Below are 23,231 nucleotides of genomic sequence, written 5' to 3' on the forward strand. Positions count from 1 at the left end.
TGCAGCACTGGGCTGTTGGAAGCAGAGGGTCACATGACTGCTGGAAACAAAACAGCTGCAGAGGTATTAATTAGACAGCTGGAGGGTGCTGTGTGCTTTGTCCATTCACTGAGTAGAATATGGTAATGTGTTCTTTTAGCTTAAAACCCCTTTTTATTTCCATTTATTCCAACATCATCATGATGAAGTCAAAGTAATATAAGAGTGGGTTTATTGATAGATGACCAAGATTTCACCATCATGCATAGACCTCCTCTTTCCTCTTACATCCAGCTCAATATAGATTGTTATAATACTAAATTGCCTGTTGTTACCACTGCTGTGTGACTTCAAAACTAACTACTACAACACAAACACACTAACTAATCATCTGAGGCAGTAAATTCCTTCTGTTTTGCTGCCTTTGAGCATCTGTTTCCTATGAAAAGAGTCTATTTGATGCTAAGGTAAAATGATGATAATATAATGAACAGCATACACTTAAATGAGATTTGAATATGTTTTAGTTTTTATCACTACTGTGTGGGCATTGTTTTGGGTGTTATTGTTGACTCAGTAGCTGGGAGCAGCACCTAACGAAACAAAAAAACCCTTTCCAAACCATATTGCTGTTGACCCGGTGGGTGTAGGTCAGAGTATATAGACCAAGAGGTGAAGAAGGTGAGGAAGATGAGGAAGGAATCCACCTGTCCTTCCTGCACACCTTGTCGTGGTTCAAACTGAGTTTATGTTTCAGTGTTATTATAAATAGAATTGTTAGGAGATCTTCCTCTGCTTTACTAGCCATGTTTGAAGCTACCTTCTGCCTGCGCACATGATGATACAGGGGGATTTGCGCCGGCCAGGCAGGCAGCGGCGCTCTGCGGCTCGATGCCTGTTTGAAACCCCATGATTGGACAGAGGAAGTCACGTTGTCCGTGGAGCTGTCAGTCTGATGCTGCACCATTGTTCCCTGAGCAGCCGGAAGGAGTGCTTGTTTAAGCACTGCCGCTGTATGCGACAGTTTTGCCGGTTAGTCCAGTTTAGGATATAGGCTCCTGTAGCGGATCCGGTACCGGGACGTTGACGGCGTCACAGTGGAGGAGGATTTCCGCAAAGGGTTAACCGTGACATGGTTTAAAGGGGACAAAACTGAAGTCCATTGAGAGAGAGAGAGAGAGAGAGAGAGGCGTCATTGACTGGCTGGATACAGATGAGAGGAACGAAATGAATGGTGAGTATGATCAATCATAGGTGGGAGAGCTGCATCAGCTTCTCATGTCTGTGGTCTGCAGCATAAAATAAGTGGATGTGGATGTGTTTGCTGGCTGTTCCCTCAGTACGCATGGACCCATCCCTGTATGCTTCATATACCATTACACTGGGCTCAGCAGTCACTGTGCTGCAGTTCAGTTCAAGACAAGTTTATTATTCTGACTAAGCTATTTTACAGATTTTATTTTGCCTTTGTGCATTTTTAAGGGGAACACGTGTGTCATACAGGCTGTATGGCCATTAGACCACTAGGGGTAGAGCTCCCTGCAGAGCCCTCCATGTGCAGAGCAGGTAGAGGAAGCACAGAGAGAGAGAGCCCCCTCCCTCCCTCCCTCCCCAGGGGACATCTTCCTTCTACCCCCCTTCTCCAGCTATAAAAGGAAAGAGTGGCTCACAAAGAGATTTAGATAAAGCTGTCAATCACTCAGTCACTGTCGATGTTTAAATGGCTGGCAAAGCTGGTGTAGTGCTGCTGTGAACAAGCATAAACACCTTTCTAATAACTACTGTGTACATCTGTCTTTCTTTGTTCCCCACAGAACAGAAGTGGGTCGTCACAGCGTAACACAGTAGCTAAAGGTAAGACCACATCTGGTTTTTTTTGTCAGTTCTCACATCACATTAACATATTGAATTCATGCCTGCGAGACAGACAGCGTTCAAAGCTCACACAACTGTTGCTACGCTGCCACAAAAGACCCCTCTGATAACAAGATATGATGTGATGTTGATGCAGACAAGAGTGTTTAGTCAATACAAACAGCTGCACTGTTCTCACTGGATTATACCACAGAGATGCCTCTGATATCACAATGATGAAAAAGGCACACGCTCTTTCTAGTCTCATATCTGTTTTCTTTGTACATAAAAAATGAGAAAACACAGACTTGAATATATTCTTAAAGCATTAAAGACGTGACAGTAGATGAGCTTTTATAATAATACACATATATATATTCTCTTTACACTTTGAATATGGCAGCGTATTATACAGAAAAGCCTCCCGTCAGCATACACTCCAATATGCAACCATGCACACAATCACTTCATTTGTGGTTGGGATGTGAAAGGTGAGGAGTCAGGTCCGTGTGTGTGTGTGTGTCTTATTGTCAGTGTGTATTTTTCCTTTTCAATCCATCTGTCTCCTCCTTCTATCAGCAGCAGCAGTCCACCGAGGAGCCGAATTTAATTAGTAGCACCGAGTTAAAGGACAGTGAAACATTAAGTAGATGTATTTACTTGAGAAAAGCTACATCATTAAGCTTCCTTATTTAAATAAATGCTTCAGCCATGCTGGTGTTGCATACTGTAGCGCAGATGGCTGAAAGGCTGAGAGCAGTAAATGTAGTCCATTAAAGATTCACAGCAAAGGTGTTGTGGCTTAGCAGCACTAAGGAGAGTCTCTCAGCAGGAGGCTGCTGTGGTGTGGGTGAGTTGTCTCCGCACAAAGGTTCACATGCTCAGATAAATCTATTTAGTTTCCTTTTTATGTGTGAGCAACAAGAATTTGCGGCTTTAAGGTCTGAAGATCAGAGAGACTCACTGAGGCAGGTTAAAGGTCAGAGGGTAAACTGTGTGGAGGACTGGCTGCAGTGGGGAGTTTATTAATTTGTAAAGCAAGAGGTCAAAGAATGTAATGGAGGGTTAAATAATTATTTAAATATAAACAATTTGCTACTTGTATTTTCCAAGTTACAATTGCAGAAAAGGGACTTTCTTTCATTTCTGTATTGTTGTTATTTCCTCCTCAGCAGGCTGCCACAATACAAAAAGTAACATTGTACATTATTAGAATTACATGATAAGAAATGCTCACATGTTGCTACAGCCTGTTTGTAACTGACAGTAAGGGCCCGTTTAAGCCTCTTTGCCATCAGGATGGTGCCGGTACAGAGCCAGTTCTGTCTTGGCTACGTTCGGCTAGAGGCGTGCTGATGGCATTGTTTTCCTTCCTTATGCATCCTGGTGATCAATATTGCTGATGAATCTTCAATTCAAACTAAATATATGAATCTAGAGGGGAAAAGTGCCTTAAGACCGTCGAAACGCAGCAATAATTTGATGAATAAAGTCATTTGGCACTTACATAGATAGTGGTTCTGTGCAGCTTTTGGCATCTATAGTGCTTCAGAAGGGGTTAAAAAGAATTGATTCTTGTTGGTGTTTCAATAACCAGAAACCAGTAAAATGTCAGCAAGTTGGAAATATTTTAAACACATAAACTGTTCGACTCATTATTTTAGTGACGTCTTATTAGTATCAAAGCCCCTCTGAACTGGACAGGGTTTTAGAAATCTGCTTTGTTTGCTTCATGAACTCACAGTGGACCACATGCTGGTTTGACCTTTCATCAAGAAGCCTCTCACTGCTGCTGCTTTCACTCGTCTTTCAAATATTGGCAAATTTCTTAAAAACCAGTGACATCAGTGAGTCCACATTTTGGTCCAACAATTTTGGGACACAATGCCCAAAGTTGTCAGTTTTTTCCAGAAGATATCCACACAGAAATGATAAAGGCTGTCGTATATTTCTGTAATTACATTCTACATACTGGTTTTGTAATTATTTAGGATAATATGTGTGATATTCAGACAGCATTGTTGATTTAGCAGCAATATCTTGTGTGATATTTAGCACTCAGCTCTCAGTAATCCTGCCTTTCTTATTTCACATTCAGTGTGTTTTTCATTAACTGTCACTATACATTTTAATTGACGCCTCTCATCACAAACAGTGAATAAACAAAAAAAAAACAAACAAATTCCCAGCATCCATGTAGTATACAGTGAGACCAGAGTGTGAGCTAATATCAACCTTTTAGATTACATAGCAGCTTTGTGTGTCTCAGCAGGGTTCATGGTTCCAGTTCAGAAGCTTTTGATGTGACTCTTTTTGTGTCTTTGGCTCCTTCCTGGCGGAGCTGTGCTGGGCTTTCATGGTTCAGGATTGTGCACTCTTGAGATGTTGCCATGACACCTATTTGGAATCTTTTGTCTGTTGCCAGCTAATCAAATGTCAAGAAAAGGAAAGACACTTTTTTCTGGCTTAATGAGCTTTATTTGACAGTGCATGGTAAACCATCATATTCATACAGCCGGTGTAAGTGTATCCATTTGGATAAAATGAAGTGACTGTATTTATTTAATCTTTAAATATTGCAGATAATTTCTTTTTGTGCAGTATATAGTGTGATTGTTTTAATTAAGTCTTCTGTAAAACAGATAATAATTCTATTTTCATGTTGAATATGTAAAATTAAGGATAAAGTCTGAGTTACTGGATTAGCTTTTTGTTTTTACATCCACTAGATAAATGTGCATCAACCACTGTCATTTTTCCCACCGCGCCTCCAGCAGACAATCTAACCAGACATTACAAAGTCTATGGCCACTACCAGAGATTGATGGGAAACTCAACAATGTTTACAAGTAATGTCAGATAACCATACCAAACTTATCAATCTATGCTAATTTTTCATATCACTTAAGTAGTGGGAAGCTGCTGGGAGATGTGCTGAAAAAGACATTGGGTTGATTAGTCACCTAAAATCCTATTTTCAAACGAATCAAAACAAACAACCAAAAACAATTTTCTGCCATCACATTTAGGTTTGTTTGGCAGATTGTGATTTTATTTTTAGTTGATGCTCCTAATGTTTTATGTATTTAAATTATTGTTACAAAGGATAGTGTTAAACATGTTTAACCACCTGCTGCCAGTTGACGTAATGTTACTTATTTCACACGCTTACCATTGCAATCATCACCTAGCTTAACAATCTTAATTAATTATCTCACAGTCAGACGGTAACAAGAGTATTAATGAAATATTCAAATACTTACCAACACTTATTAAATAAGGTGTTTATGCTGAACTTCCTATAGATTTGTATACTTGTGTTTTTTGTATCACTAATCCAGCATATACAGTAATCACATGCAGAGCTGGTCTACTTCACATTTTCTCTCAGTTAACAGTGTGAATGTTTTGCATATAAAAATAAAAAAAATCAAGATCTCAACATGATACTGACTATATATAAATGATAAGGCTTGTCTGCAGAATATGAACTCCACATCCCACAGCTTTCCCAGCCTGTGTGAAAGATAAAAGCAGCCCCGTCTCTATGAAATGCTCTGGCAGCCCTGTTTCTGCCAGCAAAACCGGCTTTTGCGAACTTTCAGGTGGCATGGGAAAATATAGTCATAAATAAAAGATAGAGCCATGAATAATTTAGACAAGCATTGTGATTGACACGAGGGTGAGAGTACCTGATTATGCCTCCACAGTGTGAGACTTGAATTACAGCAAATCAAAACATAAGTCTGAGTGTGGAAGCCTCAGCATTGGTGCTCATGTGAACGTGGTGTATTTTGATCGCTGTGTGTAACAACAAAGGTGGCAGATTGGTTGGATGAAATGTCCTTGTGAAGATTCGGTTTAATGCTCTGATTCATTAAAACGCTGCTAATGCTGTTTGTGTGAAATATTGAAAGACGGCTCGTTTGGAGTCAAATAAGTTCAAAGTCTTACCAGAGGATTCAGATACACACGAGACAGGTATGATTTATTGAGATGTTACAGTGAAAGCAGTGCACCCGTATATGCAATATCTGAGCCGTGATCACCCTGTTTCCTTAGATCTGTGTGTTTAATCAGGGGCCATGCTGCCTCTATTGTTCCATGAGGAGGAAGAACAGATCAATGGGCTGTACTGTAGCTGCAGAAGAGAGAGAGAGAGAGAGAGAGAGAGAGAGAGAGAGAGAGAGAGAGAGAGGCTGCAGCAGGCATCACCAGTCTGCAGCTCCCTCCGTGTGCTGAGTGCTGAACAGTGGGCTACACCCCCCCCCCTCGCCCCTCCACCCATGCACCCCTCGCTCTTTTCATCCCCCCCTTCAACCCCCCACCTCCCCCACCCCCCCTTTTATGTGTGTGTGGAGCAGATCTGTCTGCAGCCTCAGGCAAGTGCAAGTTAACAAATGTACAGAGCGCATGTGAAGTCTAATTTGCATAAATCTGTAGATGTCGCAACATTTCCTTAAATGGATTCCTTTGTGTTTAATTGTGGAATGCTTTTTTTCCCCCTCCACCGTGTGTGCGCTCTTGTGTAATTCTTTCAAAGCCGACCAGGAATAGATGCAACTGTGTATGACAATGAATGTTATTTATTTGCATAAATTATAAATCTGATGTTGTTTCTCATGGATCTGAACTGCAGATTTATCAAACATGCTTATTTGCACATAGATCTCTGGATGATCTGAAATTCTATGCCGTTACCTTATTGTATTGTAATTCCCCTTTGATTTGAACCATCCGTTGCATTAATTTGTGTTTTGCTGTGTGGTCCTTGTGATTGTGTGTTCTCCAGAGACAGAATGCAAATAGCGGTGTTTATTAAATTATCCCTGAACATAACAGTAGCACATACAGATTAAGGCCCCCTTGACCCTTCTCAGAACACATTCTGCTGTGGCCTTTTCATGTATAATTTAGGGATCGGCCTCACCCTTTTTATACAAAACACTGTCAATGAATATATGAGCAGTGTGTTCGTGTTCTCTCAGTGGCAGGGATCCTCCACTGACATCATCTGTAGCTGTATAATCATCCAGGCCACAGCCTCTCCTCAGGGGAGTCCAGCTGAGACCTCCTCTCTTTCTCTCTCTCTCTCTCTCTGCCTCTATCTATTTACCCCCCCCCCCCCTGTCGAGCTTTCTCTCTCTCTCTTTCTCTCTCTTTCAAGGTTGCCGTTTATGGCCAAGTGCGACACCAGTGATGGATGAGTCCAAACACAACCTCAGACTGGCTGCGTGGCTGAGAATCTGTTGTGGTTTTGGGGTTTATCTTTGCTCTGTGGTTCCATCAATTGGTTTTACTGGAATGCACTCTTAGTCACTCAGACTGCTGCAGTGGAGAGAAAAAAAAAGTTTCTTTCATTAAACAAGAAAGAAAGAATTAATAAAAAAAGATCTGCCAAGCCATCTGGGCTGTATAAATGTGTACTTCATCGCTGTGGAAACACTAGTCTGTGATGCGACCAGCCATATTGAATGACATGGACGTTTGGCAGACGCTGACAAGGAACAAGGAAACACATTTTCCTACAGTCTATATCAATATATATATATATATATATATATATATAAATAATATACGCACTCATGTGATACACGTACATATTTGGCTGAGAGTCTAGTGGAAGTTTGTTTTCTAAAAATGCATATAATTAGCATATACATATGGTGTACAGCTATCTAGACATTACATTGGAATCACATTTCTGCCTGTCTGACTAAAGTCAGTGCAATCCAGTCACCGGCCTTTTTAGTCTCAGATGACTTCTAAGAAAAAATCCTCTGCCCTCAGCTTGCTACATGCTTGACGTTCTCCACTTCTAACAGTTTACTTTGGCTCTTTGCTATTTCCTGCTAGGCAGGTGGTGAGCACTCGGTCTGCCTGACTCCAGCCCCAAGTCATTCTCCAGTGCTGACACAATGCTGTGGAGATAAGTCTGTTTATGTGAGGCCCAGCAAAGAGCAGTGAGTGTGTGTGGTGTATGTGATGGTGCCCCCACCCCCTCTCCAACTTAAAAACTATTAGAATTTGCACCATTAACACTGATTGGGAAGATTTTCTGTGATTCATGGTGTTGGTGTGTGTGAGGCAGAGGTCAGGTTGCTGAGACATTGGAAACCTCTCTGTAAAGTCCAAAGACAAAGAAGCTGAGCAAACCCTGAAAAGACTTTTAAACACATGTAAACACCCATCAGTTTAGGACAGAATCTTAGACTGCAGTTCTCAGGTTTAAGACATCCTTTGTACTTGTTTACTAGAGATAACTGCCTGTTGGCATCAGGCCAGTTCATACAGTGTACTGAGCAACATGACCTTTCTATAGAGGAGGTCACTGTTGTTTTTTGTTGATTGATTTTTCATTTATTTGCCCGACATTCTTTAATTTCTAGGGCACATGGACGAACCTGCATGATGATTGATGCAGTCTCTGCTTACAGCTGTTTAAACTGTGTTTGAAATATCATTTGGAAGCTCTGATTTTCTCTCCTTCAGCCTGCTAATTATTCTGTGTGGCTTTTTTTTTTTATCCTGATGAGTAGATAATCTGTTTAGGCACCAGCCGGCCGTTCTTGTGTCTCTTCTACCTAACTGATGGTTTTAGCAGGTGCCTCTGGTTTTCTGTTTTTGTGACCTCTGCATCACACAGCAGAGGAGGAAACACTTGCATAGATAATGTGATGATGTCTCTGTGTATCAGCGCAGTAAGCTGATGTGGTACAGTTCCAGTGCATTTTGACCTCTTTAAGACCTTAGATACGCAGTAAGTCCACTGCAGCCCTGGATGTGAATGTCAGTGGATGACATTATGATCTGTGTACTGCAAGTGATGCAGACTGACAGAGCACCTCAGCCCTGATTTTGAACCAAATAGGGCAAAGAAGGTGCCATCCGCTCTGTATTTGAATGTACAGTGAGATGTTGGCCATGTTGGGCGTTGAGATGCATAACCACTGTGATGAAGGTGACAAATAAGGTGGTTGCAATGATTCATACTTGCTTAACTCCAGTTTCTTCTATTAAAGGTTGTGATTCACAGCCATGGCTGTTAAAGAGTTACTGATGTGTTGTCATGAGATCACTAAAGACTTTATATAATGCTTTTAACATGTGTCAGAAACAGCTATAGGATGCACTATAACTCCTCTATTTGCGCAATTAAAACATCTGGCTCTCCTTAAAGGTGTCATATTTTACTATTTTTATTTGCTCCATTTCTGATTTTTTACAGTATGCCCACACAAATGAACTGCATTTTGTTTAAGCCTTTCTTTGTTTATTTTCGTCTGCTGCCTTCAATTTTCTTCATTGAGATAAGAAAGCCTTCTGAATTCAGAGCAAATATAGGTCACCATCTCTGGCGCAATGGTGTAACAAATGCCATCTCTCCAGCTTAGGTTTTGCATTTTTATGTAATAGGGCTGCATATATATATATATATATATGTGTGTGTGTGTGTGTGTGTGTGTGTTTGTGTGTGTGATGCTCATGGGTGGATTATTAAAGGAATGCAGTTATAGGTTGTTTAAAAAAAAAACACATTTTAATTAAAGCTTCTGGAGAAAGTGATCAGAAAAGGTCACACAGACCTGAAGGTATATATGTTACTGTACTCTCTCTCTCTCCTGCTGTCAAATTATTTGTTATATAGTGATCATATTGTTGGAACAAAACAGACATCAAAATGTTGGAGAAATATGACTAAAACATGAGTACATTTTTCATGTACTATATGGATGCTGGAGGCAAATATTGATTTGTTGCTGGACTGGATGTGGAACGTTGTTTATTATGAGTTTAGTCTACTTCATATTTAAAAAAAAATCCAAATATATCAGGAGTTTAAATGTTTATTTATTTCAAGTAAAAGTGCCATCAAGACAGAAATGTTATTTAGTCCCATTTACTGCCTTTTAACAAGTTACTGCAAAGTCTCACACGTTGTCATAAATGTGCAGATTGTGTGTTTGTACCATGCTTTTCAGATGACTGTTTTTAGCCCTGTTTTAAACACACTGTTCGAGCTGCTGTTAGAGGGCTTTTCAGTCAGTATGGAGCAAATTCATTGATGGAGTAAGAACATGATCTTGTCTGATATTGTGTCTGTCTCTGCACAGACAGGGTACATGTACTCTAGTTGTGTCTAAAAACAATTGAAAACTGTTGGACATTATGCCAATGTTTTATAACTCAGTGTGTTAGACTGAACAGGTTTTCCTGTTTTGTGTGCTCGTATGTTTTTTCACTGCTGCAGTCTAGCTTGTTCTTTGGTGCTTCTGATTCAGCCATAATAGCCGAGTGTAATCTTTGAGTGCTCAGCAGAGTCTGTCAGAGTACAGTCAGTACTCTTCCTCTTGCTGTCTGCAGACCACATATTTATAAGGAGCCATTTCAGTTCCCAGAGTCATACCTCAAAGGGAGATACTGTAAACCTTTAATTCATTATTATTCCTACTAATACCAACACTACTGCTTCTGCTGCACTACTACTTAAATTTATCAATGTACCATGTGATGTACATAGCTCAGGTTTGTTTTACATCATTAAAAGATGTTAAACTAACTGTTGTATAAGTCCTTTTATATAACCAGTATCATTGACGGTACATGGCCAGCAGAACCTATTTCTAATTTTTTTATATGTCCTACTGGCTTAATGGTGTTAAAGTATGCACATTAAACAGTCCACACAGTACACACACAGAGGTGGTGTGAGGAAGAGAGATGGAGGAGGAGGAGGAGGAGGAGGAGGAGGAGGAGTGCAGTGCTGAAAAGCTCAGGTTTACTGAGGACACTGATGAGGATACAGAACATTGCAGTGGCAATACTTTTAATTTTTTAATCAAGGAAGGTGTGTGAATTCATACATTTAAATGTGCCATTAAATCACAGACAGACAGAGATAGTGACACAGAACGTCATATATGAGTATTATACTGTGTTACATTGGCACGATTACTAATTCATGCGCTGTTAATTAAGCCTATCACCAACAGATGGATCATTTTATATTCTTAAGTATACATAGTTTTAAATTTGTTGTCGTCACCTTAGCAATCTGTTGCCAACTGCAGCCATGGAAATGTAAACGCAAAAGGTGCTTTTTCCTTTCAACTCACAAGCACCACTTTGGTGCTGAACAAAAAAAAAAGGAAACTGCCACTAACATCTGGTTTGTATACATTACAATCAGCATTCACTGACAGGTCAGATTCACACTCCATTCATTTTAAACCTTTCATTTAGGTTTGACCTAAACAAAAGATTTCAAATGGTGAAGACAAACTCTACATAACACAGGCTGGTGTTCACCGGTGTTCATTCTTCCAAAAGGTATAGTCCTTTATTTTGGCGAATGCAGGATCTACATTAGTATTAGGCTTGTGCAAAATCGTATCGTGTGCAATTAATCGTCAGAAAAACTGTAATCGATTAATATTTGCCACTTATCGATTACGGCGATTAGTGCCTCGTCATGATGACGCATTTTTGTGTGCGGCGTAGTCTCACCATCACCCGCGCACATGTGAGCCCACAATAACAATAAAAAGGCAGTGGTGTTCAGTTAAATAATGCGGAGCAGCACGTTCCTAACATAAGTTCAACGTCTGTCACCATAAGCCCGAGCACGAAGAAAGCGCAGCGAGGACACAACACTACACTACAGCTGTATATAGTGCCGCGACATGCATTAGGTGACGCGTGTAGCGTTGGTTGTTGCTATAGTAACTGAATTATTGCTCGTATCAAAGGAATGAACTCCGATCTTTATTTACGGACTCCACAGCAACATAGGAAGCAACCTCTCTAAAAAAATACCAGCTCTGTGGTTGTGAGTCTTGTTTGCTGACTGACCACCTCCTTCCTTCTGCATTGTTTGTGCTCAGAAACTGGCATTTGTTTGTAATGACTGTAATGCTGCATTGATTGACTTAAAGCCTCCTGGCTTAAAGTTATCCTGTAAGAGGAAGTGCAGGACCTTTTATGTTGACATATGATCTAATTGAGTGCAAGAATGATATCATGGGTTTTTGAGTGCGCAGGCTGAGGCCCTGCTCTCTGCAGCGGAACTTCCTGACATAGGAAGTGTCAGGAGCATATTCGCTGCGCCGCTGACAAATGCTATTTCCTGTGGACGAGGTAGTTTATGTTGATATTTACTACTCATGCTCTCCCCTGTGTACACCGCAGGTTTTCTGTTTGTCATCTGTGACATTTCATCATAAAACAGTTTGTAATGTTTTATTTAAATTGATACAGGCTGAATTTCTTTTACTTTGTGATTTTGTTCTTGCTTTGCTGTTGTATTGTTCTTGGCATCAAATGTTCCCTCTCTTTTTTCCCTCTGCCCCACACTCTCTCTTTTCCACCTCTCACTCCACCTCTTCCTCATTCTCCTCCTCCTCCTCGCTGTTTCCCTCTGAACACCCCCCCCCCACTCCCACCACCCCATTTTCTCATTGCTCTGCATCTCTCATATGCGTCCCCTTATCCATTTCTTTAGTATTTTTTTCTTCTACTTCTTCTTCCCCCCCCCCCCTTCCATACCTCCCCCACCTCACTCCACTCCCTATCCACCCTCCCCTCCCCAGCTCATGTTGGTAAAAATATCTGCAGACAGCAGGAGCAGAGGCACGCCTGACTCTCTCTCTCTCTCTCTCTCTCTCTCAGACATCCCACCCATGTGATCTCACAGGCTGCCTCTGCTCTGCTCCACTCTGCCCCAGTCAGGCTTCTGCCTTTCAGCCGGCTGCAGCTAATGAGCCTTTGTGTGGCCAGAGAGAGAGAGAGAAAGAGAGAGAGCAACACAGTGACAGAGAGGGAGTTAAAGTGAGAAAGACTGTCTTCTTGCAACAATAAAGCATATGGTACATGCAGTGTAGTCAGAACTGGAAAAATACTAGTCACTCTCTCATTCCTGCACCCGTCTTTTTTTCTCATGCCCGCTGAGCTCAGGGGTCGCTGCAAGTTAGTGGACTGACACAAAATGGGAATGTCTTCATTTATCGTGTTTCACCTTTTTTGAATGGCCGCATTTGTGATTGTGCGACTGCACTGCTGTGAGAAGAGGTGAAAGGAGTCACACTGCCAGTGGATACAGGTCAGTTGCTCCTGTGAGGGCCAGCACACACACACACATAAATATATACATGTATATACACACACACACACGCACATGCACAGAAGTGTGTTGTGGTCATTGTTGCATTGATGTGTCATGACTTGCTCCAGATGCCACAGGCTTCTTGGCATCACTTAGGATGAGTGTTCGGAGCCTGGTGTTGTCAAATTGCCTTATTGTGGGATCCTTGTGAATGATGAGGGAAAATAATTGTATTCATAATGCACGTGTGCTACAGTGCTGTGAGCACAGTTGATTGAGGATCAGAGTTGGTTTCCACAGTTGATGTGTGTGTGTGGACACAGAGGCAAACACAGGGAGGGGCTTTCCAAGCTGCCTTTTGCTGCATTATTTTCTCTGGGATTTTCTGTCTTGTACCAGAGTGTATGCTGTCCAGCCATGATCAGTGGGAAGGCAACAGTGAAGACAAAGAGTGAGCTACTGGAGAGCAGCAACAATTTCTTTTTAATTTTTATGAAGCCGCAATGAAAGAGGTTCACCCTAAATTACCCATAGCTCTGTGGTTTATGATGTCATGCCCGTCTGAACTTGCTGTCATAACAGAATGCAGATGAACTGCTTTAATATGAGGAATAAACTGTGCACAGAGAGTCATTTGCTCAGATCGTATACACTTTATTGTGAAAAGTCTTCATACACAGTATGTAACACTGGAAACACTGCCATATGGGAAAGCACTAGTTGTGAGAGTACATTAGAATCTCCATGGAAACCACTTTTGGTATCAAAGCCTAGTGCAGCATCAGCTAAGGACTAAGCATACAAATAGGTTTCCAACAATGGTATCTAATTGGGAACCTTGCTAGGAAATGGACTAAAATTGCACAGGTCATTTCTATTGGAAATTTCCATGGATTGTAAAATAAATAGATTCTGCTATTTTGATGTGCAATCAGTGTCTTTTGATTAAAATTTTACATATCATCTAGCATTATGTAATGGATCCCGCTTTAATTAGCTATTTTTACTTATTTAGGAGAGACAGCCGATTGATCTTTATTTTCTTATTTCTCATCCAAATGTTAATATAAAAATCTTCCTGACTCCTCTCTCCTTCTGTTTCTGCTGGATAGAGGATGCCTCACATTCCTCAGTTGTAGGTAGAGTTGTTGACTCTGGAGGTTCTCCAAACGCTGGCGGTGCATGTCACTGGGCTGAACAAGCACAGCCTCCTGGGAACAATGACCCTCTTGGCTGGCAGCTTTCGTCCTCTCCGAGGTTGCACCTCTTTCTCAGGCAGCATGTCTCTCAGGCAGCATTTGCATCTGTAATGACTTGATAGCAGAGAGCCCAGATGAAACACAGTGGCTGTCTGTGAATGGAACTCCCCCACAAGCTGCTCTGGCAGATAGACAGAGTGGGATTGGGTGAAGATGCACACTCTGTCTTTACTGATTCCAGGTTCCAAGAGAGAAAGCAGAGAAGGGAAAAAGCTGCCAGTCATTGCAATCCTTGCTGCACTGCTGCAGCAGTGATGGTCTTATTTTGAAATGTGACATGATGTTCCAGCTTCAGCTGTTAAAGCACAGACCACAGGGCTCTGCAATTAAACACATTAAAGGGCTGTTTTTTCATGCTTGAAATTATGACTCCTGATCAACATTAGACAAGTCCTGTGATGCTGGAGTCCATTACACACCGAAGAAAGATGGCAGGATATTATTTAAATAGGAAAAGATTGCAATCCAAATACTGTTTGACAGTTAGAGTGCAGCAGTATTAGAGCAGGTTTCAGGGTAATGGTAATTGGTTTTAGTGTATTTGACTGATGAGCTTGTTCTTGTTTATTTGTCTAATTGCATCATCAGTCAGGGAGAGTTAATGGACCCTCTCAGCTGACATTGAAGTGGTCTGTAACACTTCTCTTACGGTAGCCTCTCTGTGAACCACATTCAGCTGCACCTGCACATTTATTTTTTAGGAACCGTGCATGACATTGCTGCGCTGTGGAGATATAACATTTTTTTCCCCCCACCGCAGTTGTCAGAGGTCTGTAGTTTGTAGCTGCAATCATTGGTCCAGTTTTGCTATTATTAGTACAAGATGATTATTGACTGCATTGTAGAAGATTATACAGCCACTAATAGCCTTTCACAGTATAGATTTTTTTTTACTGTTGTTGCATTCACCTGAGACTTCTCCTTTCTCCCTTCTCTGTAATATAATATAATATCATAATAGAAGTTCATTGCAGACGAACAGCATGTCACTCATGATGCCACTTCACCCCTTCATCCTCTACACAGTATATACACACGCTTTATGTGAATATTATCACACTTGTAGAGCTACATAAAAATGCCAATCAATGTGTGTTTGCACTAACACATGTCCACAGCCTACACCAGTTATATGTGACAGAATATACTGCTTTTTTAAGGGTAAGCTTTACATAGCTGCTTAATACATGCAGCAGCAATTGAATGCTGTCGCCCCACATTGTGCGTAATACTTACATTTTTACTCTGATGGGTAGCAGTGCAAGACAAGTTGGTCCAGTCTGTCTTTTCCTCCAGCCTCTCAATCAAACGCAGTGAAATGAACTTGCTGTAAGGCAGGCGTAGTGTGTAATTAGCAGCTTTCTTCCTCCTTCTCTGCTCCTTTGTGCCAAGGTGATCAATCGCCCAGGGAACGCCCGGGAGCTGGGACAGCAGCAGAGAGTGTGTGTGTGTGTGAGTGAAAGTGATGGTGGTTGAGCTGGGTTGGTTGCTAATTGAGTGAGTTGAGGATTATAAGGGCCCTAAACTGGTTATTAAATAATGTGTGCCCCCTCTGCTGTCTTTGGGTTTCAGGTGCAGATGCGGCGGGCCATGAGCGGAATACTGAAGAGGAAATTTGAGGAGGTGGAAGCCTCCTCCTCCCCGTGCTCTTCCGTGCGGGAGTCTGATGATGAGGTCTCCTGCAGCGAGAGTGGGGATAGCAGCGACAGTGTCAACCCCTCTGCCTCAGGCCCTTTCACCCGTGAGTGCCTGTGTCTTTTTAAATTCATGTATTGTGTGGCAAATGTGTGTGCTTTTGACAGTAAGATTAATGTCATCATTTCATCTCCAGGAAAACAAAGCTAAAGCACTGAGAGGGATGTTTAATCAAGATGGGAATAACACTCAGAGCCTGAGCTGATTTTGTAGCTTACAATCATTGCTGGATGCAGGTCAAAGAAAAGAAATCTGCATGTTGGTTGATAAGCGAGTGTAATAAGAATTTACAGCGGTGGCTGTGCATTAGAGAGGAGAGGAGGCTGAGTGATGCTAAGAGGGTAGTGCTGTAATAAAGGGGAAGTATGCACACAGGCTGCCTCCCTCATTAGGAGCAGCAGCAGCGTACAGGCCAAGCCAGATGAATGAGTGGAGGCAGTCTCAAGCTGTGTGTGTAACACTGGCACTCTAGATGTGGAATCTTATATATTCTAACAGTGTGCCAGTACCACAAATTATTGTCTTAGCTATTTTTTTTGCTTATATAAATAATATATTGTGATGAAACAGGGCCACTAGAGTAGGACTGATACATAATTGACAAAGCAAAGTCACATTGGTACCTGCCTTCTGATGCTATAATGCTAGGAAATATGCACAGGTTTAAAACCTTCTAAGACTCCTTTAAGTCACATGTGTGCATCACATGGAAGACTGACCATACAACAGTAGTTTATTAATTTTTTTTAAAGGGTTAATTATCAAAATAAATCATACATCTTATAAAGCAAAGAGTCACATTTGAAGAGCATGTGTGAATTATTTGTACATCTGCACAGATTTGGTGTTAGATGTTTCATTGACGATATATTTTGGAATAAATTAGAGGTACCTTAATTAGTGTGTTGAGAATGCAATATTTATTTTTGGAGCCTGCTGAGGGGGCCTCCCCCCTATGTTGAAAGGGGGCTTAAAGACATCAGTACGGTGCGTCCCTTGAGGCTGTGCCGGTGGTAGGTGGGGGCTGGAGAAGGTCGGCTAACAGCAACGAGGGAGCTGTGCTCTGTGTAGGCTGCGCTCTTGTGAAGTGACATATGCATGTGGTGAGCGACTATCTTGGCACACAGATGAAAAAAATTGAGTCCTGAGTGGCTTTACTTTACATCCCTTCCTGTGGCGAGGAGGAAAAGCATCTCCGATGCATCTGTTTTTATAGGATCAGGTCAGAGTCTTGCTGTATTCAGAGGGGAAAGGAAGGAAAAATACCTTTTAGTCTGTCTGTTCTTTTCACATAGACAAAAACCTCTCTTTGTTGTTTTAACACCCAAAACAAGCTGGTTAGTATTTCTGTTTGTAGATAATAAAACTGCGTAGCTTCAGTCTGACAGCTCTACATCTGTAATGAAATGCATTGTCCCACTTGCATGGGGTGGAGAGCTGTTGGAACCAGATGGTTTCTATTTGTCCTGTCTGTCTGATAGAGGGGGGTGAACGCTGGGAACACTGCTTCTGTGAACCAGCACTCTTCATCTCTGGGCCAGGCAGGGGGATTATTTATGCTCCAATGTTGCCCTCCTCTTTGCACCTCCCCCTTGTAGAGCTCTCCTTAAAAAGACACACCGAGGACTCGCATGCCAAACGGAAGCAAAGAGAAGTGATGAAAACCTCTGGGAAAAATCTGTGCAGAGTTCAAGATGTGTACAAGTAAAGCTGGCTCGAAAGAATCCCTTTATTTCAGGCATTTAAGGACAATATTCTCTGAGATCTGTCCCACATTTGCTGTAAAGTGTCACATTTTTAACAGGCTTTACATGGCTATAAAAGTGTTCTACTGCAACATAAAAGAACGTATAAATAATAAAGTGCTATTGAGCCAGTGATTTGCAGTGAGGAGCTTTTAATTCTATCCATGTGGGATTAATGAATTGTCAAAAACTCTTACAACAAAAATGACAATAACATCCCTTTTTCCTGTGCAGCCGACTCCATACTTAAGAGAGAAAAGCGCCTGCGGACGAGGAGGGTGCATTTTGAGAATGTGACAGTGTACTACTTCAGCCGGAGGCAGGGCTTCACCAGTGTGCCCAGCCAGGGAGGTAGCACGCTGGGCATGTCCAACAGGCACAGCTGGGTCAGGCAGTACTCCCTGGGTGAGTTTGCCCTTGAGCAGAAAAGGATCCACAGAGACATGCTCAGAGACCACTTAAAGGAGGAGAAACTCAACTCCATCAAACTCAAGGTAAAGGCTTTGTTCATAAACAATAAATCAGCACATTGTTTAAAGGTGTAAAAAAGTAGCCCGAATATACTGAACTCCCCTTTATCATAACTCCGTAATGTACTTTTTATGTATATTTGTGTTGTGGAATTTAAATGAGGGAGGATGCAGAGTAAGAAACAATGACACATAAATATAGGAGCTTGATGTCATCATTCATAACATGAGAAGAAATGTGATCCAAGGGTCTAGCTGAACAGCGATGTCTGGAACTGTGTCACTGAACCTTGTCTCTGTGAAAACAAACATCTTTGTTTTGAGGGGTCTCCAAAATCTCCTTTGTGTAGTCTGCTTAAGCCGAATGTAGTCCAGACACTGCAGCGCTAGAGGGATGTGAGAATGTTTTCAGCATAGCTCACATCCACATCTTGCCATGTTTCTGCATTCTCACAAATACCTTTTACAAGGCCCCCCTTCTGTGGTCACCAGCAGGACTGGAAGCTTGATCCCACTACAGGCTAGTATCAGGTACCTTATTGTTCAGATCATCATGCTATGATGCTGCAGGATTGTACAGGGGGTTTCACAAAAACATGTTGCTTGAATGGTAAATGTGCTTTTAAACACACCCTTTCCTTGGGCTTGCTTGCTTCTTTAAATTGAGTGCAAACTAGACTCTACATTGACTCACCCCATCTAGTGGTATGATGTAAAGTTACAGACTGGAGCTAGCTTTCCTATTGCTCTCCTATTCTAAAAGTGCACGGATGTGTTTTGGTTTTGTTCTCAGCTTACTAAGAATGGCACAGTGGAGTCTGAGGAGGCCAACACGCTCACGGCAGAGGACATCTCTGATGATGACATCGACCTGGACAACACAGAAGTAGACGAGTATTTCTTCCTGCAGCCTCTAACCACTAAAAAGCGCCGGGCACTGCTGCGCACCTCGGGGGTGAAGAAGATTGATGTGGAGGAGAAACATGAGCTCCGGGCCATTCGCATGTCCAGAGAGGACTGTGGCTGTGATTGCAGAGTTTTCTGTGACCCAGAGACCTGTGCCTGCAGCATCGCAGGAATCAAGTGCCAGGTAAATCCCACCACACACACACACACACACACACATTGTATCTTCAAGCACCTTCTTTTTTTATCAGAAAAATATACTGTGCTTTTAAAGAGAAGGTGTGGCTGATAGACTACATTACAAAAAGTGCTTGTGACACTAATTAAAATGAGTTGCACATAGTTGCACATTGAATGTTGTGTTTTGCTTAGGTGGACCGAATGTCATTTCCATGCGGCTGCACAAAAGAAGGTTGCAGCAACTCGACTGGAAGAGTGGAGTTTAATCCCATCCGTGTCCGAACCCATTTCCTACACACTATAATGAAGCTTGAACTGGAGAAGAGTCGCGAGCAGCAGCAGCAGCCGTCTCCAACCAACGGTTACCGAAGTGAAACTAACGACCTAGGAAGTGGAAACCCTTTCGCTCAGGGGCAGCACAGGTTAGAGTACTCCCTGTCAGATGCTGTTCCACAGACTGCCAACATGCACCTGCAGGCTTCAGATGAGATGGAAGAGCCGCTAGATGATGAAGATGAGGAAGAAGATGAAGACGAGGAGGAGGAGGAGGAGGAGGAAGAGGACAATGAAGAAGATGAGGATGATGAGGAGGATAGTAGCAGCGTTTGCAGCGGACTGTCTGACTCCAGCACGCAGAGTTTAGCTAACAGCGACTCCGAGGATGAGGAGGGGGATGATGAATATGAAGAGAAGACTGATCATTTTGAGGATGACATGACGACCCCACCGGTTTCTCACACTGAAGTGGTGCCATTATCGTCCGTGCTGTGTTACAGCGACGGCGGTGCAGCACATGATAATCATATAAATGGAAACACTTACTTAATGAACTCTTCGACAGCCGAGTACTATCAGCTGGGGAGCTCCAGTGGTGTCTGTAATATCCAAACTACCCAACCCAGTGAACCCTATGGGGAAGCCTTAGCATTCCAAGATCCAGTCAGTGCCACCAATGGCAGTGTGGCCCAGGGACCATTCAGTGTGACTGCTGAGCAGTACACAGACTACTCTAATCAGGCTGAGGAACAGTACACAACCAATCACCATTTTAGTCTGAGCAGCGGCGCCCCTGACGCCTCGCTGACCTGCTTCACACCTGATCAGAAGAAGGTGTTGTCCAAAGCAGCATTCGTGGAGCAGCCAGAGAACCAGACGCAGTTTCAGAACTACCTGAACAATAACAATCAGGGCTCATACAGTTCATGTATGACCGCTGAGCAGCCACAGCAAGAGTCAGGCCTGAATGGACATTCTGACCTGACATTACTAGCAAACAACACTAAGAACCTCCCTTTACCAGACCATTGCCCAGAGGTCACAGCCATTTAGTGAGCCTCACCTTTTGAAGTGTTCTTTCATTATTTACTTGAGCCTAACTGAAGTGGTATTTCAAGGGAACATGATCATGGCCTTTTTTGCATTATGTGACCTTAGAGCAGCGTAACACATCTTCACCTGTAACTATAAAGCCATAGGTTGGTGATGGGAGTGGTTTAGAGGAACTTTTCTCTCCTTTGAAGGTTTCTCAGCTACAGCGTGTGCTTAACTGCAAAGCAGAACAGATAAAAAACACATCAAACATAATTTATGTCATGCTGTGCAATGTATCTTGTAATTTCAGATGTAAAGTTCTAGTTTTAAGCAGATATTGTACTGTAGATGGAACTTTTCTATGTCTACTGTATGTGTCAAATGTGCAAAAAAAGGTTTATTGTCAGTTTATTTATTGGTTCTGAATTATGTGTATACTTATATATTGTAAATGTTTTGATAACATACGCATGCTGTTTTGGGAGCCTTAGTGACATTTGGAAAAAGAATCGCCATCATTTTATATATATAGATATAAAAATGTGTTGTATACATGATGTACATTTCTCCTGTTTTTGTCATGATTATATGCTTTTCTATGGTTTTGAAAAGCATGAAAAAAGCCTGGATTCTTATTTGTACAATATCAGTCAAAATCAATTCACAGCCTTTTGCACTTGTGTGTAGGGGTCCAGTGGCATGCAGTTGGTTTTAAATGACTTGTATTTCCCCCTTTGTTAACACATAGAAAAACATAATTAGCATGTTGCCATTACAACTGAAGATTTATTCATTAGACACAGAGATCCCAAAATGATACACAACAGAACACTATGATTATCAATAAATGTACATCAATGGCTTCATTTAAAGCTGTAGGCAAAGCATCGGCCCCACCAAAATGACTGATTATATACAGATATATACAGCTGAGATGGTTACTTATGTGCAGCACATAAACCTGATGATTCTATTGAAAGTGTAAGTGCAATAGATGAAGATGGGATTTCTCTAGATGAGAAAATAAAGCAGGTTGAGATATTTTGAGTCTTTAAAGTTCCCATGAAATTAATATTATTTATCTGCCTGTATTTCCCCTAAAAGCCAGAAGCCTCCTGTCCCTGTTAACCTCAGTCTTTTGTCATTGTTTCATGCTGGATGTTAGCATTAGCATCACTCTGGGCCCCTTGAGGAAAAAGTAGATTTTCTTGTAGTGTTTTTTTATTGGTGGTTTGTTTTTCAACAAATCAGCTGTAAATAGGTTTTTTTTTTACAGTTGAATACTACTTATTATTTGATGCCAGAGGGGGAAACATGCTGGAGATACAGTATAAACAAATAACACCACCACTGAGAACTGTGTCTTTAACCCATTCACTGCAGTGACAACCTTTGAAGAACACTTTAGCTGCTTGTTAGCATCCACCAGATTATAAAATGAGGGAACCGTAGGTGTTAAGATGCATCAACATATCTGTTTTCAGTCCAGCATTGCACTGCTGCTGGTTTGGCATTAGAATATTAAGCAAGTGTATTATTGGACAGAAAAATAGTCTTTTCCTCTGAGTGCAGGATGTGTCAACGACATTTTACTATTGCTTCCAGACATTTTCATTGTTGGGGCAGATACTTGCAAGGCAAATTATAAAACATTCAATATGATTTCATGGGAACCTTAATTGACTGTCATGGAACTCAATATGTGTATTAAAATAACATTAATTATGCCACAGATTTTATTGTAAAGGAGGAAAATCAAGGGTGACAATCAAAAGCCTATTTTTGATTCAATGTGAGCCATCAAATATTCAACCAGATGTCAAATTATCATTTACCAAAAATGTGTAAATAACCTTTTAGCTCATATTTATAGAAATTGCTGAGGAAACTCAAATGACTGAAGCTCACATACAAAACGAGGAAGCAGCAATAATTTAGTGAATAGCACTGCTGAAGTTTGTTACCTTGAGCTCTTCACTCCTGCATGAATACGGATGTTTGTCCCTTGCCCAAGCTCAAGGTCGTCAAGAAGGTTCTGGACCAGAGTCTGTAGTGGTTTTGTGTGTCTGTCAGAGTAGCTGGGACCTCTCATGCCACCTTTAGTGGTGCAAAGGAAGTGTACAGACTGCTGTCAGGCAATCAGTGGCATCATCGTAGCCCAGGAGTACAGATGAATTGTGCCAAAGCATACAGAATGAGAAGGCTGAATATGAGGACACTGCATCCTGTGTTTGCTTTTATTTTCCAGTATTTATTCTGAATGATATATTGAAATGTGTATTTATTGTGGTTTACTAAGAAGTCTGTATTATTGAGTAAATTGCTTCACTATCTTAAAGCTGTCTTTTGTTTCATGCTGGTTGTGAGTTGTAAAGCTTCATGTGCCTGATTTATTTGAATATTTCGTATTCTGTGAAATGCAAACGTTTTGCACAAAATGGTACGGACTTTTTCAATGTGTTTGGTTCTGAACTGTAGATAGAGCAACTTCATTTTCAGTCCTTTTCATTTTCACATGATTTTGAAATAAATTTTATTGAAAGTGATCTTATTATCAATAATAATATTCTCATGCACACAGAGCTTTTTATCACCATTGTTAAAGGTTAGTGATTTCTAAATGCAGAGCGCCCTCTGCTGGCCACTGGATAAAAAAAGAACTCATTCTCAGTACTACTGCTTTTATTGAGCTCAAAAATAACACATCTTTGTACCAAGGCACTCTTTAACA

The 23,231-nt window shown here is 41.4% G+C and overlaps 1 protein-coding gene across 3 annotated transcripts; it reads left to right on the plus strand.

Annotated features, from left to right (window-relative positions):
* The first annotated feature begins 958 nt into the window (after window positions 1–958).
* Window positions 959–22,659, plus strand: csrnp3 (cysteine-serine-rich nuclear protein 3). Of its 3 annotated transcripts, XM_028393519.1 has the most exons (6): window positions 959–1,213; window positions 1,794–1,833; window positions 15,766–15,934; window positions 17,868–18,127; window positions 18,897–19,193; window positions 19,382–22,659. In XM_028393519.1, exons 3-6 carry the CDS (start codon window positions 15,772–15,774, stop codon window positions 20,516–20,518), a joined length of 1,857 nt encoding a protein of 618 aa, XP_028249320.1. In that variant the 5' UTR covers window positions 959–1,213; window positions 1,794–1,833; window positions 15,766–15,771; the 3' UTR covers window positions 20,519–22,659. The 3 variants fall into 3 exon arrangements, with proteins under 3 accessions (XP_028249320.1, XP_028249321.1, XP_028249322.1); XM_028393520.1 differs by lacking the exons at window positions 959–1,213; window positions 1,794–1,833 and adding an exon at window positions 12,598–12,931; XM_028393521.1 differs by lacking the exons at window positions 959–1,213; window positions 1,794–1,833; window positions 15,766–15,934 and adding an exon at window positions 17,536–17,592.
* The last annotated feature ends 572 nt before the right edge of the window (window positions 22,660–23,231 follow it).

This window comes from Parambassis ranga, chromosome 21, assembly GCF_900634625.1.
Source record: "Parambassis ranga chromosome 21, fParRan2.1, whole genome shotgun sequence".
Classification (NCBI taxonomy): Eukaryota; Metazoa; Chordata; class Actinopteri; family Ambassidae; genus Parambassis; species Parambassis ranga.